The sequence below is a fragment of the Pelophylax lessonae genome (assembly GCF_965119305.1).
Source record: "Pelophylax lessonae genome assembly, chromosome: 2".
NCBI classification, from domain to species: Eukaryota; Metazoa; Chordata; class Amphibia; order Anura; family Ranidae; genus Pelophylax; species Pelophylax lessonae.
In genome coordinates this window covers 643,546,923-643,566,301 of record NC_138769.1, presented here as the reverse complement: position 1 = coordinate 643,566,301, position 19,379 = coordinate 643,546,923, and the positions used below count along the sequence as shown (strand labels likewise).

Here is a 19,379-nt window from a genome sequence, read left to right as displayed (position 1 = left end):
AAAAATACAAGACTGAGGGGTCATTGGCAGCATTTAAGCATTACAAAGAGTGTAATAAGAAATGTAAAGATGAAATCAGGGCGGCTAAAATAGAACACGAGAGACATATAGCGGAGGAGAGTAAAAAGAACCCCAAGAAATTCTTTAAGTATATAAACAGTAAGAAAGCGAGGCCAGAACACATTGGCCCCATAAAAGATGATAAAGGAAAAATGGCCACTGAGGACAGAGAAAAGGCGGAAGTGTTAAATAATTTCTTTTCTTCAGTCTTCACAAAGGAATCGGGGGGCTACATGAACCCCGCTTGTAAGGCCGAACTAAATAATACACCTCAGGAAGTGCCGCCATGGCTAACAGAGGATAGACTTAGAGCTAAACTAGAGAAACTTAACATAAATAAATCCCCGGGACCGGATGGCTTGCACCCAAGGGTTCTGAATGAGCTCAGTCAGGTGATTGCCAGACCATTATTCTTGATCTTTAAGGATAGTTTACAGACAGGTATGGTGCCAGCTGATTGGAAAAAAGCCAACGTGGTACCAATATTTAAAAAGGGGCCGAGATATATCCCGGGTAACTATAGGCCGGTCAGCCTAACATCTGTAGTCTGCAAAATTTTGGAGGGGATGATAAGGGACCACATACAAGACTTTAGTAATGAAAACAGTATTATAAGTAGTAATCAGCATGGATTCATGAAAAATCGTTCATGCCAAACCAATCTATTAACCTTCTACGATGAAGTGAGCTGCCACTTAGATAAAGGTAAGCCTGTGGATGTGGTGTATCTGGACTTTGCAAAGGCCTTTGACACCGTTCCCCACAAACGCTTACTGTACAAACTAAGGAAGGTAGGTATGGACCATAAGGTGAGTACCTGGATAGAGAACTGGCTCCAGGGGAGAGTACAGAGGGTGGTGATTAATGGGGAGTACTCGGATTGGGCGGGTGTGGAAAGTGGGGTCCCCCAGGGTTCTGTCCTGGGACCAATCCTGTTTAATTTATTCATAAATGATCTAGAGGAGGGGATATCTAGTACAATCTCAGTATTTGCAGATGATACTAAATTAGGCATGCCAATATCTTCTATGCAGGATGTGGAAATCTTGCAAGCAGACCTGAACAAAATAACGGGGTGGGCAACTACATGGCAGATGAGATTTAATGTAGAAAAATGTAAAGTAATGCACTTGGGGGCCAGAAAGCAAGCTACTCACTAGGGGGGGAACCTCTGGGTGAGTCTAGGATGGAAAGGGACTTGGGGGTACTGGTAGACAACAGGCTTGGAAGTGGCATGCAATGCCAAGCCGCTGCAAGCAAAGCCAACAGAATACTGGGTTGTATAAAAAAGGGGATTCACTCCAGAAATAAAGAGATTATTCTTCCACTCTACAAGACTCTGGTCCGGCCACATCTGGAGTATGCTGTCCAGTTCTGGGCACCGGTCCTCAGGAAGGATGTGCTGGAACTGGAGAAAGTCCAGAGAAGGGCAACAAAAATAATTAGGGGAATGGAGGACATCGGCTATGAGGAAAGACTACAAGCACTGAACCTATTCTCTCTGGAGAAGAGACGCTTGAGGGGGGATATGATATCAATGTACAAATACTGTACTGGCGACCCGAGCATAAGGAACAAACTATTTAGAGTAAGGGAATACAATAAGACACGTGGCCACTCACTAAAACTAGAGGAAAGGCGGTTTAACCTTAAAGTGCGTAAGGGGTTCTTCACTGTAAGAGCGGTAAGGATGTGGAATTCTCTTCCGCAAGCAGTCGTATCAGCGGGGAGCATTGATAGTTTCAAAAAACTATTGGATGGACACCTTAAAGACCACAACATACAGGGGTATACAATGTACGGTTAAAAGCAAACACACACACATAGGTTGAACTGGATGGACTTGTGTCTTTTTTCAGCCTCACTAACTATGTAACTATGTAACTATGTAAGTGCTGTAAACGATCACCCTCCATGATCGAAAAAATAATTCACTTCACAGTGAAAAAAGTGATCCACTCAATAGTCCACTGCAGTGTGAAAAGAGTGTATCAAAACAAATCCTCGGTGGTGAGTCGTGCCTTCACCTCAAAACACCCTATGTGAATGGGTCCTCACCCTAGCTCCAGTGACCTAGCAATTAAGATCAGTCTATTGCACAGTATACCCTTTTCAGGTAATCCCCTGAAGAAGACACATGTCCCTGTGTCATCACGCGTAGGGGAGGGCCTCGGACAGCAGCTGCAGACGCTCATAGGAGAGGTAGCAAGCAGAGAGGCTGACCATTCAGATCCGTTGTCATCACAAATAATTTATTACTGTGGAATGCTTTTAAAGTTTGGTGCACTCTGGCACCTTGGATGTGTGATGACAGATTTTATTTTGAATACATTGGAATTTAAAAGATATAAGCACTATCAGAGACCCTTCTTTTTTTATGGTACATTGATTAATCGATATAAGGGGAATCCATCCAGATTAGGATCCTCATCTGAGGGGATCAATTGACCATCTCTGACCCAAGAAGGGTAACCCGAAAAGGGTATACTGCTCATTAGACCAGGCTTAATTGCTGGGTCACTGGAGCTGAGGTGAGGAACCATTCACATTGGGTTGAAAATGTAATCTTTATTTGCATAAAAGATATACAAAAAACAATACTTTGTCGGGGTACATTCTCCCCTGTACTGCGACGCAGCGCATAAATACACTACATTACAATACATTTCCGTTCATACTAATAAATACATTCATTCACATACATTCATTCTGCGGTATGATGCCTGATGTGTTGTGCGGAGTAAGGATAACCCGTGCCATCACATCATGCAAGACGCCGCAATACCCCTGAAGCATGAAACTAAAAACATTGTCTATACGTTGCATTACTCAAACTGTATCAATAATAAAACATTTCAAAAAGCAACAGGTGTGATGGGGGGTGGGAGAGTGGGGTAAGGGGAGGGGGATGAAATCACAGGCCCGAAGCTTTATTGAATGGACAAAGACACACAAGGGAGAGTGGGGGAAGGGGAAATCTTCAGACCTCCTCTTCCTCCATGAGATCCATCAGGTTATAGTCTCTGAGCAGACTGTGGACCAGTCTGCGACAGTCCTCAATGAACATCCTCTCCCGCTGGTGGATAAGGCGCTTGTTTAAGGTGAAGGAGCGACTCACCACGGAGGATTCGTTTTGATACACTTTTTTCACACTGGAGTGGACTATTGATCCGATCACTCTTTTCACTGTGAAGTGAATTATTTATTCGATCACGGAGGTGATCGTTCACAGCACTATTGTCACTTTTTATTGTATATTGTTTACTTAATTGTATGAAATATCTGGACTGATTATACGAATTTTGGCAATTTATGCATATATAATTCACTATTTTGGTCACTGTTTTGCATGTTTTTTGACACTGATAATTTTAGCACTTTGATATACATATTTTATATAACTATCATATGATTAGCACAGAATATTTATGTATGTATTTATGCATTCTTTGACCCCCCCAATAACCTCAGCAGTTTCTTCTAAGTGTAGTTCATTGTAAAGCTTTTCCCAACTTTTGGGCCTAGATTTTCTTGTTTAGGCTATCTTTTTCTCCTAACCTAATATTCTCTTTTTACTTTGAACCATAAGACCCATATTCATCTATTCTAAATGTCAGCATTAGATTTTTTTTTTGTTATTTTTTTACATTTACTTTGACTGAAAAATCTGTATTAACGGATTCTTATTTTCCACCTGATATCTTTAGAGAATGAAGGTTTATGCACATAACCACATGTAAACCAGTGCAGCCCAGGATGAACAATATATTTGTATGGGCAGATGTAAATCCAAATCTATTTTTTTACCAGGAGCTCTGCATTAGTTGAATCAGTTTTTTTGGCCTTCAATATAAATAAATCATTTACTTTTTTTTTTATTATGCTAACACTCACTTTATCAACTTCTTTCAAAGAGAACTCCTTGTTTATTGGTAAGAATCAGGTACAGTATGAATTGTTCAGAGATCAAGCACTGGTGCTGATCCACAAACTAACACTAATCCAACAAACAAAGCTTTACCATTTAAGTGCAGCAATGTATCTGCTTCAGTTTTCCTTACACAATGTCAGCCTAATGGTAAAATAATTTCCTATTGCTTTTAAAAATGTATTTGAAACAAGATCATCAGGAAAAACACATCTAGTTGTGGAAAACTCAATAGTTAAGGCAATGAAATAAATTGGTTGCAGCAAAAACAAAGCTATAGAGTCCAGCACTGCACTGTACAGCTGTTCAGGTTCTTCAGTAGAAGGACTACATTCACATGTAAAAAGATGCTCCCTCTATCACTTCCAGGTCAGCTGATGACCTTTTATGTGTGTCACTGGTTGACCTCATTCTCTGGTCACTTTCTCCCATCTGATCAGGCTAGTTTTCTGAGTGACCCTTTCAGATCAATCAAATGTGAGGTGACCTACAGGACAATGGTCTGAGAGGACCAAGCTATCTTGACACATAGATCTATAAAGCAAGCACAACGTTTGCGTGCGTGTAAAATTATATATATATATATATATATATATATATATATATATATATATATATATATACACACACACACACACACACATACATACACACACACACACACACACACGCACACGCACACGCACAGTATCTCATAAAAGTGAGTACACCCCTCACATTTTTATAAATATTTTATTATATCTTTTCATGTGACAACACTGAAGAAATTACACTTTGCTACAATGTCAAATAGTGAGTGTACAGCTTGTAGAACAGTGTAAATTTGCTGTCCCCTCAACATAACTTTACACACAGCCAGTAATGTCTAAACCGCTGGCAACAAAAGTGAGTACACCCCTAAGTGAAAATGTCCAAATTGGGTCCAATTAGCCATTTTCCTTCCCCGGTGTAATGTGACTGGTTAGTGTTACAGGTCTTAGGTGTGAATGGGAAGCAGGTGTGTTAAATTTGGTATTATCGCTCATACCGGTCACTGGAAGTTCAATATGGCACCTCATGGTAAAGAACTCAGTGAGGATCCGAAAAAAAAGAATTGTTGCTCTACATAAAGATGGCCTAGGTTATGATTGCCAAGACTCTAAAACTGAGCTGCAGCACGGTGGCCAAGACCACAGAGCGAAATAACAAACGTAGACAGTGTTGCGCCAGAGAAATTAATACAAGTGCACATACAATATAAATATATAGGTGAAAAATCACACTCAATAAAGCAGGGAAAAAGTCTTTAAAGGGTTCAAATCATATAATGTGCAAATGAAGTGACAAGGAAAAAGTCCATTAAACAAATCCCATAATCCAACTAATATAATAACACCTCCGTGATCGTGTCAGGGTCCCTTTCACCATCTAGAGTGGCCTCTCACCTTAGACCCGAGAACCACCCCGGGTCTAAAACAGCTTTTTTCCTCACTAGGGAGTTAAGATGTTAATCCGCACAGGGGAGTGTTTCCAGGGTCCCAACTCCTGATCTTGTATGGCTCGGTGTATATAAGGGGGTAAACAGAAAGAATCTAGTGCTCTCCGATTGAATAATAGGATCAATTTATTGAAGGCAGTTGCACTTACATTGAAAAGCACTCAGCAGTGCGTGCATGTAAATAAGTTTCGCATAAGCTCAGGAAGGGATGTGACGTCCGATATGCAGGCTCCGCCCCCTATGCGCGTTACGTCAGCACTCTCACAGCTTCGACTTCCTCAGTAGGGGTGGAGACTGCATGGACTGCCTCGCATGGAGACCTATCCGGCCCGCAATGCTCTCCATTGATTGGATGATGAAGCAAGAGCCCGCCCGGCACCCCTTTACAGACAAGGGACACCGGAACTAACAAGGGCGAGCCGATCCAAAGAGTGACACTGCATAAAGCTTACACAGTATCACCAAATCCCGCCAGTATTTACGATGGGCAAAATAAACATTAAATGACAATAATAAATAAGTATCCGAGCCCACATATCGCGCACCACATCCTACATCCTCCAATTAAATGCAACATCATATAACCAATATGCATAAAAATATCTAGAAAATTTAAAAACATATTAAACTGATTGCAACCATCAAATATAATACAATTTAAATATTATCATGCATCATAAATGTATTTTAAATATATATAAAAATAATAATTTAATATATTAAAATATAAAATGTATTAAATAAATTTACTTTTTCGCCTATTTTAAACAAAGGGGGAAGAGGCGGGAGGAAACCACATCCTCAACTACAAAGATATCTTCAAAAATAGAGTATCTATATAAAAAAAGGTTACTAGGGAATCATATTCTTGTCAAGCTATCTATCACTAATAGACCACAGAGCGGTTTAATAGGACAGGTTCCACTCAGAACAGGTCTCGGCATGGTCGTCCAAAAAGGTTGAGTGCATGTGCTCAGCGTCATATCCAGAAGTTGTCTTTGGGAAACAGACGTATGAGTGCTGCCAGCATTGCTGCAGAGGTTGAAGGGGTGGGGGGTCAGCCTGTCAGTGCTCAGACCATATGCCACGAACTGCATCAAATTGGTCTGCATGGCTGTCATCCCAGAAGGAAGCCTCTTCTAAAGATGATGCACAAGAAAGCCCGCAAACAGTTTGCAGAAGACAAGCAGATTAAGGACATGGATTACTGGAACCATGTCCTGTGGTCTGATAAGACCAAGATAAACGTATTTGGTTTAGATGGTGTCAAGCGTGTGTGGCGGCAACCAGGTGAGGAGTACATAGACAAGTGCATCTTGCCTACAGTCAAGCATGGTGGTGGGTGTGTCATGGTCTGGGGCTGCACGAGTGCTGCCAGCACTGGGGAGCTACAGTTCATTGTGGGAACCATGAAAGCCAACATGTACTGTGACATACTGAAGCAGAGCACGATCCCCTCCCTTCGGTGACTGGGCCACAGGGCAGTATTTCAACCTGATAACGACCCCAAATACACCTCTAAGACAACCACTGCCTTGCTAAAGAAGCTGAGGGTAAAGGTGATGGAATGGCCAAGCAAGTTTCCAGACCTAAGCATTTGTGGGGCACCCTCAAACAAAAGGTGGAGGAGCGCAAGGTCTCCAACATCCACCAGCTCTGTGATGTCGTCATGGAGGAGTGGGAGAAGGCTCCAGTGGCAACCTGTGAAGATCTGGTGAAATTCATGCCCAAGAGGGTTAAGGCAGTGCTGGAAAATAATGGTGGCCACACAAAATATTGACACTTTTGGCACAATTCGGACATTTTCAGTTAGGGGTGTACTCCCTTTTGTTGCCAGTGGTTTAGACAAATAATGGCTGTGTGTGGAGTTATTTTGAGGGGACAGCAAATTTACACGGTTATGGATGCTGTACACTCACTACTTTACATTGTAGCAAAGTGTCATTTCTTCAGTGTTGTCACATGAAAAAAGATATAATAAAATATTTACAAAAACGTGAGGGTGTACTCACTTTAAGATACTGTATATATATTTATTAAAGGTGATTTGTTAGGCATAATTAATATGTCACCCATGACTCAGTGTCTTATTCAATTTACAGTGAAGAATCTAAACTGCTGTGGTTAACATGCACCACTGTTCGAACCTTGAGACAAGTATACCCATACTCTAAGGCTAGGTTCATACCTATGCATTTTTTAGTTAATATGCATTAATGCACTAAAGTCCATCAAAAATTAGCTCCTATGGGTCACGTTGTCATCTATGCAGTTTCCACCAGTGCCTTCTCTTTTGGAAAGGTGCAGGGACTTTTTTTTTTACTTTGTCATGCAGCACGGTGTGTTTTTGGCTTCATAGACTTCAATGGAATTGCATGAAAAATGCATGAAAGTGTATTTCTGTGTGTTTTCCTGCATGACAGACACCTTTTCCTAGCAACATTAATGCATCAAAAACATGCATGAAAAAACACAGAACGCGCCAGAAAATGGTCCTCAAAAATGGATCAACCGCACATGCATAGATGTGAACCTAGCCTTAATGCATTTATACTGTAGCACTCAATACCAGGAAACTTGTAATCTTTTTAATTCAGCACAGCTGTGCATGGCTCTGTCATCTAGTTCAGGGATCATTCCCACTGAAGTACTACTTGTGCCATCTTCCACTGCAGCAGAGGGACTGTGCAGACCCATGCTGGCTGTCCCTCCTCCCTTTCCCTTTTGTAGTCAAGGCATACTTCCTCCAGCCTCATAACAGCAGCCCAGAACCTCTGAACAGACCTGTAGCCAGAGGAACATACTTTCAAGAGCATGTGCACGACACCGGCAACACTTTGAACATGAATGCAAAACTCTGCAGGCTTCATTGTAAAAATTGGATTTGTTGTCTTACCGTAAAATCTCTTTCTCTGATGTTCATTGATGGACACAGCTCCAGAATCTTCTTAACCATTGGGTTATGCTTCCCCCTACAGGAGGAGGACACTAGGCAGGAAAAAGCTTTACCACACCTATGGGTTAGTCCCAGTGGATATACTCCCACACTCTGCTATAGGCATTCAGTTTTGTTGTGGGGCAGGACATTTCATGTGATACAAAGTAGAGAGGAGACATTGCTGGAAGTGGCAGCAGAGGAGATTTTCTCCTGTGAAGTCGTGATCATATGACCATCGTATTGCCTAATGATAAAAAGAAGATTCTAGAAGTCACCAGAGCGATCATGGAGGAGAGTTAACACCTTTGATGCTGATGGTCCTGGAGCTTCACGTATGATGGGAAAGCGCTAATAGATTTACTGCTTGGATTATTTGTCATCTGGTAAGAGGCCCACAGGGCTTTTGAGTGACGTTTCTGGTATCTTGGCTATCTAGATTAACCTATCTGCTCATTTGACCTATCTTTCGGTAAGAGGCTTCGCAATTGGTGGTGGTCTGTTTCTACATTCATTCCCTTTACACTGGGCTATTCACGTTTGCTCATTATTCATTTGGTGAGCTGCTGCACAATCGATAGGGATTCCTTATTGGTGGTGGAATTTATATAATTTACGGTATCACACTATGCAAGTTTTTTCTCTTTTGCATATTATTCACATTATTCGCTGAGGACTCTGACAACTCTCATCTCCCAGATCTGTGACTACATCTCAGCATATGAATCTTGCAGATTTTTAGTGGCTGTCTGGTAAGCACATTTCCTACAGAGACCGTGGAGTGTGATCTATGTTTTCAGCGTCAATCAAGTTGATATTTGGGACATTGTTTTTGTTTGGACATTAATTTTGTTTACCCACATCACGCAGCGCGGCTTATTTTTCTATACATTATCTGAGGGTGTGGTCGCACTTGAAGTCACTGCTTTTTATACAATACTCACTTTAGCGCGGTTATTTTTTTCTCTTTTTATATATAAGATGATACTGGCCCCAATGAGCCACCAGTGCGTCTGTGGCGTTGGCCAGAGGATCCCGACACCTTGCCTCAATTCTATGTACCTTCCTGTTGAGACGAGAGCCCAACAGGTCCACCTCTGAAATTCCCCACCTAAGACACAGCTGAACCTTAGAATTCCGGCTAACTCCAGAGCCACCGGGACACTTCCTGTGCCCCCTTGGTGATTGACATACGCCACGGCCGTGGCATTGTCCCATTGAATTCTTACCAGGCACCCCTAAAGACAATTTGTGCAATGAGCCAGATAAATCTTATCGCCCATAGTTCCAGTATATTGATCAGTAGTCTTGACTCCTCCAGAGTCCAGACCCCTTGAGCATATCTGTGCCCAAAACCCCTCCCCACCTAGACAGGCTGGCAACCGTGAATACCACCGCCCAGTAGAGGGGAAAGAAGGATTTGCCTTGTCGAAGCGCTGAACAGCGAAGCCACCATATCAGGGAACCTCTCGTATTTTGGCTCAACAGGATTAGATTGTCTAGAGACTGGGTTCTTGTCCCACTTGGCAAGAATATCTCTTTTTAGAGGTCTCGAGTGGAACTGTGCAAAATGAACCACCTCGAAGGTAGACACCATAAGGCACAGCACCTGCATGCAAGTCCTGAAAGATGAATCACTGCTGGACAACAGGAGCCAAATCGCATCCTGCAGCTTTGGAGTTTTTTTCCTCTGGAAGAGTCACCCTGGGTGAAGCAGAGTCCAGAGTCAGACCCAGATAGTCCAACTTGGTGGACGGAACCAGAGCAGATTTTTTGAAGTTTAATTTCCAATCGAACTTCTACAGAGTCCATACAGTCATTTCCAGGTTGTCCTTTAGAGCAGTCAGAGACTGCTCGCAGAAGAAGAGCGTCCAGGTACCCAGTATAATCCCCTGCTGCCCTCCTACCATGCCAACACTGGCGCCAATACTGTTGTGAATACAGGAGGAGCTGAGGCGAGACCAAAGGGTAATGCCATTAATTGATAATGCTCCTTGCCCACAACAAAGTGGAGAAAACGCTGATGACTGACATATATTGGAATATGAAGGTAAGCATCCTTTGATGTGGGAATACCACTACCGCATGAAAGGACTCCATTCAGAGTTTCTAGACCCGCACAAAGCGGTTCAAAGCCCTGAGGTCCAGGATTGGACATACCTTGCCTTCCTTCCTGGGAACTGTAAACAGGTTTGACTAGAAACCTTGAAAACGTTCCGATTTTGAAACTGGAACAATCACCCCTTGTAGTAGCAAGTCTTGCACCGCCCCGAAGAGACCCCACAGGTGGTCCAGGGACAAATGCAGGATGGAAGGAAAGAACCTCACTGTAGTATAAGAACGAAACTCGATCTTGTAGCCAGACCAAATCAGCTCATGGAGACCCCCCCGTCTTGAATCAGGGAGGTCCGGTCCATAGGTCCGGAAAAAGGGAAGACTTCCCCCCATCTCAGACACGGGTGAGGCCGTCCCTTCAGGCAGAAGAAGGCTTGTCTGCAGGTCTGGAAAAACCTGCTCTCGGCTTACCAGACCAGGCCTCTTGGAACCTCCAGCGGAGGTCCTGACAGACTTAGATCCTTTGTCTTGAGATCCAGAAAGACGAAAAGGCTGCATATGAGCCGAGAAAAAAAGGGCCCACATCCGCAACAAGACTCCTTGCCCCTGGCAGCCTGTGGAAGAAGAGTACTCTTCCCCCCTGTAAGACCCTTAATGATAACATCCATATCATGCGCTGAAGGACCACTGCTGTCACAAACAGCCTAGAAACTAAGGGAGCCGCATCCAGAGAGGCATCACAGACAAACTGCAACCCCTGGAACAACTGGTCCGCCAGCTCCGCAAGGGCAGGGGTAGGCTGCCCCCCCCCCTCCAGATCCTGGTGCAAAAGCTTTGCCCAATCCGTTAAAGTCCGGGGACACCAATGCTTTGGTGAACACCGGCCTAAGGACCGAACCGACCACAGTAAACATGTAGCGGACCAAAGTCTCGGCTCTCCTTTCAAATGGGTCTTTAAAGGCGGAGACTCCCCCACCAGATTAGATTGGATTTATTCAGCCTAGAACCTGAGAATCCACCACAGGTGGGACTGTCCACTTTTTTAACAGGGACTTTTCAAAGGGATACTATACTGTCTAGCAAAACGCTTAGGCACCGACCTATTGTGTTTAGGTCACTGACTCGTGACAATTTTGTCAAAATAGGTGGGAAAAGGGAATACTTTTTCCGCTTTCGGGGAGCTGCGGATACCAAAGGGGACCGGCGCCTCCATTTTTTTAAGTCTCCCGCACAGATACAATCAGTACATCCACCAGCGCCGTTTCATGTGTGGCTGCAGTAGAAGAGGAATCATTCTCACTAACAGAGCACTCAAAGTGCGTGGACTCAAACCCAGTAGGATAGTTACATACTAAGCTCACACCCAAAATATAACAATCAGGGGAGACCGCCAACTGCGATCCCACCAGGGGACGCCGGCCAAGGGTCCACAAATGGACCACCTATGAGACCCTGCCAAGGGCAAGGGGGTCACCTTAAGAGCTCACCATAGAGGACATAATAGTACATAGCCCCCCTTAAAGGTGGGCCACCCGCCATGATGCGGACGCGCAGGTAGGGTACTCCCTCCTTACACAATAATGGCGGCAAGACTGTCACTAAAAATGAAGCAGTGCCATCTAGTTCAAGGGAGGTGGCAACCTGAAAAATATGGCTCAGCAGGCTGCAGCCTAAATTTTTATGGGGGCCCAGCCGCAAATAGCACGGATTCTCAGTCACGAGATCTTTAACTCACAGGCCAGCCCCCGTCCAGTGGGGCTATGTCGCGACCAACCTAGCGCATAGCTAAGGCCTGCGCTGGCCAGACTGGGGAGACCGTAAGGATCTAGAATATCCAGTCTGTCGCTCAGTCCAGCTGTTGATTGTAGTTCTCACAAGAACAGAAAATAATAAAAGAGGAAAAAAATGTATTTAAAAAGGAAAAAATGCTAGGACCAGAGATCCCACCAAGGAACTAGGTACTTACTCCTGACTAGGCAAAAAAAAAACTGAATGCATTAGTGTAGCAAATGTTCTCCTGGCAGGAAGGGCTTTCCCGCTACCGGGAGAATACACCTGACACCTGCTTCAGATCGCAAGTGCAGTGCGTTTTGAACACAGTGTGGGAAACCACAAGGAATACAGGTTTCCTACACCACGTTCTGATGTAAACTGGCCCTGCAACCACAAAATAATATATGGTGTCATTCTACAAGAGGACATGTGTAGCATTAGCAAAAAGACAAACGACAGTTACTTTTGGATCCAACCTGAGCTCATTTGCATAGTATATGAGAAACTACAACAGGGCTTTAATAAGAAAAGCAAAAGGACATGGATAACTGCAAACCACAATGTAACAACATACCTGTCAAAGGAATGAAACTGCATGGGAAGAATAACTTGGGCTTCTCTCTTTAAAGCAGGATCTGGATAGGGTACTGGGTCCGGTCCTGCCTCTGCCATCTCAAAGGGAGCAGCGACCAAACTCTTTAGGATCTCTTTGACATTAATGCCTTTGCTTTGGCTAATGCTAGATATGGAGGGAGCTGGTTTTAGCATTTCACTTGGGCTGTCTGTCAGGCTTTCCTGTGACTTCTTTACATCAGATGACAATGTAGACAATAATTCACCCATGACGTCTGGGCTCATACTACTGTCAAGATCAGTCCCATTTAGGATGCTGCTTATATGTTCATCTCCAATGCCAGAGTCTGTGTGAGGAATAGAGCTTTCTAAATGGAGTTCTTCAGTGGGGGTTGGTGTTTCTTTTTCCTTCATATCTGGAAACAGAGCTGGTGTATCTAAAACAGAAGAGATAACATATTAAGTGGCCGTTGGCTCCTCTCACAGAAAGCTGAGATGTAGATTCATTTTTTCAACACTTTTGCTCAAGTACTAGCATATTTATGGTTTGCATACAACAAGACTTCGTTTCACTAAATAACAAAGAACATTCTAATACTATAACACAAAATACTAGCTTTGTGGTTATTAAGGTTGCCTTACAGTCATGAATCAGACTGATTAAAAGTGCAGTGAAGAAAACAAGCACCAACCGGATATGTTGCCCATATCAAGCATTCAGAATTATTATTTTATTTTGCCAGGAAGATGAAACCAGATTGAAAGGGGGAGGGGGAGGAAGGGGGGGAGAGAGAGGTGAGGAAGGGGGGAGAGGGAGGTGAGGAAGAGGGTAAGTTAAGGTACGAGGGGGGTAGTCTACAAGTGTTAAAAATGCAGGATTACCAATAAAGATTTTTATCTACTCCTTTATTTTAGCTCTACTTATTTTCCCTGAGGAGGACTGAGAGTCGGACAGTGAGATGCCTCCCAAGAAATGATAGTTGCTACCCTGGCAGCTGCTTGAATGCATAGTAATAACATGTGCTGCTTTCCAGCTCCAAAGTAACCATAACAGCATGAAACAATGAGTCCCGTATCCCTTTAAATTCCTCTTAACAACAAGGCTGTGTTATGTGATACAGTTATGCACATAACAGTATGTGTTTTTATCATGAGGTCAGGCAATTGGCAGACTAAGTTCAGGAAGTTAGAGATAAGAGATCAGCTAAAGTTATTCTCATACAGAATAAATTAAGCTAAACAAGGGGGCAAATCCTTAATAGGTAAGACTACATGTTTATGCTAATTTAAAACTGTATATTCATATTCGTAAATAAGGCTCCCTAGCACCGCAGGAATTCTGGTCTTCCTGCCACTTGCATTAACTAACATTCCCAATGAAGTGAAAAACAGAGGCACAAAGAGAACCTCTATATTTTAGAGCTGCCACAATACCAGATTTAACGTATAGCCACACTCACAAATGAAGACTTACTATGTTACAGGTGACATTTACAATTGTGATAAAGCCATAGACTGAATATTATAACTTTTGTCTTGAATCATACATAAAACAGCAGTGTGCTTCCTGGTATTTAAGTGTGCCTACAGTCTCATTGCTGTATATCTGCAGTGTGAGAATGAAGGCACTGCTGCTTAAGACTGGTACAGTGGTTGTAAACCCTCACATATACCCAGTGAAGAGAACAGCTTCAGATGATACACAAAGATGAAACAAATCCTCCTACATAAGTTTTAATAACATATCTGCGGTCTTCCACTTCGTACACCCTTTGAAAAGTGCAGATCGTGTTAAAAAAAATTCTTCATCTTTCAGCAGTACATAGGGGTGGGGAGACTGGACTTACACGGTGTGAAAAGCTGATTGGAGGAAAAGGACAACCCCCTCCACATAGGCAGAGGAACGAAAGAACATGCAGAGCTGTATTTTGAAATGACAAGCTCCCTGCTTATCTCCCTCTAGGCTCCCTCTCCCACACAAGTTTTGAGCTCATGTGTTGGAGAACTTGTCAGAAGTGACTTATGCTGATAATAGAGGAACAAAGCACCAGAGAGAAACGACACTCAGAGCTTTGGAGAGAGATAAGTAAACACTACAGATACAGTGGGTACGGAAAGTATTCAGACCCCCTTAAATTTTTCACTCTTTGTTATATTGCAGCCATTTGCTAAAATCATTTAGGTTCATTCTTCTTCCTTATGAATGTACACATAGCACCCCATACTGACAGAAAAACACAGAATTGTTGACATTGTTGCAGATTTATTAAAAAAGAAAAACTGAAATATCACATGGTCCTAAGTATTCAAACCCTTTGCTCAGTATTTAGTAGAAGCCCCCTTTTGATCTAATACAGCCAGTAGTCTTTTTGGGAAAGATGCAACAAGTCTTTCACACCTGGATTTGGGGATCCTCTGCCATTCCTCCTTGCAGATCCTCTCCAGTTCTGTCAGGTTGGATGGTAAACGTTGGCGGACAGCCATTTTTAGGTCTCTCCAGAGATGCTCAATTGGGTTTAAGTCAGGGCTCTGGCTGGGCCATTCAAGAACAGTCACGGAGTTGTTGTGAAGCCACTCCTTCGTTATTTTAGCTGTGTGCTTAGGGTCATTGTCTTGTTGGAAGGTAAACCTTCGGCCCAGTCTGAGGTCCAGAGCACTCTGGAGAAGGTTTTTGTCCAGGATATCCCTGTACTTGGCCGCATTCATCTTTCCCTCGATTGCAACCAGTCGTCCTGTCCCTGCAGCTGAAAAACACCCCCACAGCATGATGCTGCCACCACCATGCTTCACTGTTGGGACTGTATTGGACAGGTGATGAGCAGTGCCTGGTTTTCTCCACACATACCGCTTAGAATTAAGGCCAAAAAGTTCTATTTTGGTCTCATCAGACCAGAGAATCTTATTTCTCACCATCTTGGAGTCCTTCAGGTGTTTTTTTAGCAAACTCTATGCAGGCTTTCATGTGTCTTACACTGAGGAGAGGCTTCCGTCGGGCCACTCTGCCATAAAGCCTCGAATGGCGGAGGGCTGTAGTGATGGTTGACTTTCTACAACTTTCTCCCATCTCCTGACTGCATCTCTGGAGCTCAGCCACAGTGATATTTGGGTTCTTCTTTACCTCTCTCACCAAGGCTCTTCTCCCCCGATAGCTCAGTTTGGCCGGACGGCCAGCTCTAGGAAGGGTTCTGGTCGTCCCAAACGTCTTCCATTTGAGGATTATGGAGGCCACTGTGCTCTTAGGAACCTTAAGTGCAGCAGAAATCTTTTTGTAAGCTTGGCCAGATCTGTGCCTTGCCACAATTCTGTCTCTGAGCTCTTCAGGCAGTTCCTTTGACCTCATGATTCTCATTTGCTCTGACATGCATTGTGATCTGGAAGGTCTTATATAGACAGGTGTGTGGCTTTCCTAATCAAGTCCAATCAGTATAATCAAACACAGCTGGACTCAAATGAAGGTGTAGAACCATCTCAAGGATGATCAGAAGAAATGGAAAGCACCTGAGTTAAATATATGAGTGTCACAGCAAAGGGTCTGAATACTTAGGAACCTGTGATATTTCAGTTTTTCTTTTTTAATAAATCTGCAACAATGTCAACAATTCTGTGTTTTTCTGTCAGTATGGGGTGCTATGTGTACATTCATGAGGAAGAAGAATGAACCTAAATGATTTTAGCAAATGGCTGCAATATAACAAAGAGTGAAAAATTTAAGGGGGTCTGAATACTTTCCGTACCCACTGTATATGTAAGCTCTAACGAGCAGGGCCCTCTGATTCCTACTGTATTAAAGTGTATTGTAGTTGTACTGTCTACCCACAATTTGTAAAGCGCTGCGTAAACTGTTGTCGCTAAATAAATCCTGTATAATAATAATATGTGCTTAGTTTAAATTCCATGAATGGGGTTTACAACCTCTTTAAGCCTGGTACACGGATGAATGACCGTTTGTATTTTTCATTTGCTTTTTTGGGGGTTTTTTTGTATGCTAGTCTCCATATTGAAAATGAAGGTTACTAAAATTTGAAAATTATTTTATGACAATAGAAATTCGGAAGTAATGTAATGCATTGTAGTGTATTTGTATTGTATTTTCAAACAAAAACTGTACTGATTAAAGTAAACTTATACAATCTGGTATCATACGAGAAAAAATTTTGTTTGTGTCCCTCGGATAATTTCGGAGAAAAGCTGTGCATTAATGACTAGATTATTGTACGATCACTTCGAAAGTGGTATTTTTTTGTACGATTTTATGATCATGTGTACAGGCATTTAATCTTGTGAGATTTGGAGTGAGATTAGTTGATGACATAGTGCCGTCTGCTGTTTTCCTTGCTACAGGTTTTGACAGAAGAAAGCAAGATGAACACCTCCACACACGGTAAGACCGTAATGGATAAACACGGACTACAGGAAGACCACAGACAATACTATTGAGCAGTCCTTTGCCCAATCATTGCATTTTCTTTCACAGCTTCAAGTGATCAGTTCCTCTTTAAGGCTGGGTTCACACTGGGGCAGCTTCAAAGTCGCCCGAATCTGAAGCCGCCCTGTGCAGCGAGACTTCAGCAGGGCTTGCAAACTACTTCTCTAATAGAAGTCAATGCAAGTCGCCCCCAAAGTAGTGCAGGAACCTTTCGCTAACTCAGAGCGACTTGAGTTGCTCCAATTAAAACGGTTGCATTGCACTTAATGGAGCACGACTTGACAGGCAGCTAAGTCACCTGACAAGTTGCCCCAGTGTGAACCTGGGACTAACAAACACATGCAATCTATAGCTCCAGCTCTCTGCCTGGACAAACCTCGGAAGTAGAAGGAGAACTGGGCCGACTTCTCAGTCGGCCACCGGCTCTATGGTAGGGACGGATTGAACCTAAATGGGGAGGGTACAGCCGTACTGGGTGAGAAGATGGCCGAAAAGTTAGAGGGGCTTTTAAACTAGGTGATGGGGGGAGGGTACAGATGTAGAATTAGCCGGTGGAAAGCAAGATCCAGAGGGCAGAAATGGGGACATTAGCGGTAGGGTGTTCGGAGCTCCTAAACCCAGGGGGGTATGGGGAAAAATCACAAGAGCAGCCTAAAAACATCAAATGAGGATATATGCAATCCGTCAAGATTACAAGGCTTGTATACCAATGTCAGAAGCCTGGCCAACAAGATGGGAGATCTGGAGCTGCTGATGTTTGAGGAGGACTTAGATTTTGTGGGGATAACAGAGACTTGGTTTGACAGCTCTCATGACTGGATGGCGACCATTCAGGGGTATTCCCTTTATCGCAGAGACAGAGAAGGTAAAAAAGGGGGAGAGGTATGTCTGTATATTAAGAACAGTGTACAGGTAAATATGAGGGATGATATTAATAATGGAGCTATGGACGAGGTAGAATCCCTATGGGTAGAACTTCAAAGGGAAGGCACTGTGGGGAAAGTAATATTGGGCATATGCTATAGGCCCCCCAACCAGAGGGAGGAGGGGGAGGCGGACCTCCTTTTACAAATAGGATTGGCAGCAAGGATGGGAAATGTCATTATAATGGGGGACTTTAATTATCCAGATATAGACTGGGCAGAAGGAACCGCGCATTCAGCCAAGGCTCGGCAGTTCCTAAATGTTTTGCAAGACAATTTCATGGGTCAGATGGTGAATGCACCGACAAGAAACAATGCAGTTCTTGACCTACTGATTACCAACAATACAGACTTGCTCACAGATATAGAAATACGGGGCAACTTAGGAAACAGTGACCATAGGTCAATTCGTTTCAGAATTAATTACAGTAATAGGAAACACAAGGGCAATATAAGGACACTGAATTTCAAAAGAGCCAATTTCCCAAAACTGCGCTCTCTGCTAGAAAATATCAAATGGGATAGAACCCTGGGAACAAAGAACACGGAGGAAAAATGGGAGTGCTTCAAAAGCATACTTAACAAAGGGATTGACCAGTGCATTCCAAAGGGAAATAAATTTAAAAGAGCAAAACTAAACCCTGGGTGGCTAAACTCCAACATAAAAATGCATATTAGTGCTAAGGAAAAGGCCTTCAAAAAATACAAGGCTGAGGGGTCATTGGCAGCATTCAAGCATTACAAAGAGTGTAATAAGAAATATAAAGGCGAAATCAGGGCGGCTAAAATACAGCACGAGAGACATATAGCGGAAGAGAGTAAAAAGAACCCCAAGAAATTCTTTTAAGTATATAAAGAGTAAGAAAGCGAGGCCAGAACACATTGGCCCCATAAAGGACGATAAGGGAGTTTTGGCCACAGAGGACAGGGAAAAGGCGGTAGTGTTAAATAATTTCTTCTCTTCAGTCTTCACAAAAGAATTGGGGGGCTACACTAACCCAGCTTGTAAGGCCAAACTAAACAACACACCTCAGGAAATACCGCCATGGCTAACAGAAGATAGACTTCGAACTAAACTAGAGAAACTTAACATAAATAAATCACCGGGACCGGATGGCTTGCACCCGAGGGTTCTTAAAGAGCTCAGCCAGGTGATTGCCAGACCATTATTCTTTGATTGGAAAAAAGCCAACGTGGTACCAATATTTAAAAAGGGGCCGAGATATATC

At 43.1% G+C, this 19,379-nt stretch overlaps 1 protein-coding gene across 5 annotated transcripts in view; it reads right to left on the bottom strand.

The window, feature by feature from the left end:
• NBEA (neurobeachin) overlaps positions 1 to 19,379 on the bottom strand; it is a 1,052,497-nt gene that overhangs the window by 519,423 nt on the left and 513,695 nt on the right. For all 5 annotated transcript variants that reach the window (XM_082246613.1, XM_082246612.1, XM_082246614.1 and 2 more), the window contains one exon: positions 12,803 to 13,238. In XM_082246613.1, coding sequence (XP_082102739.1) covers positions 12,803 to 13,238 — 436 coding nt within the window. The remainder of the gene's footprint in view (positions 1 to 12,802; positions 13,239 to 19,379) is intronic.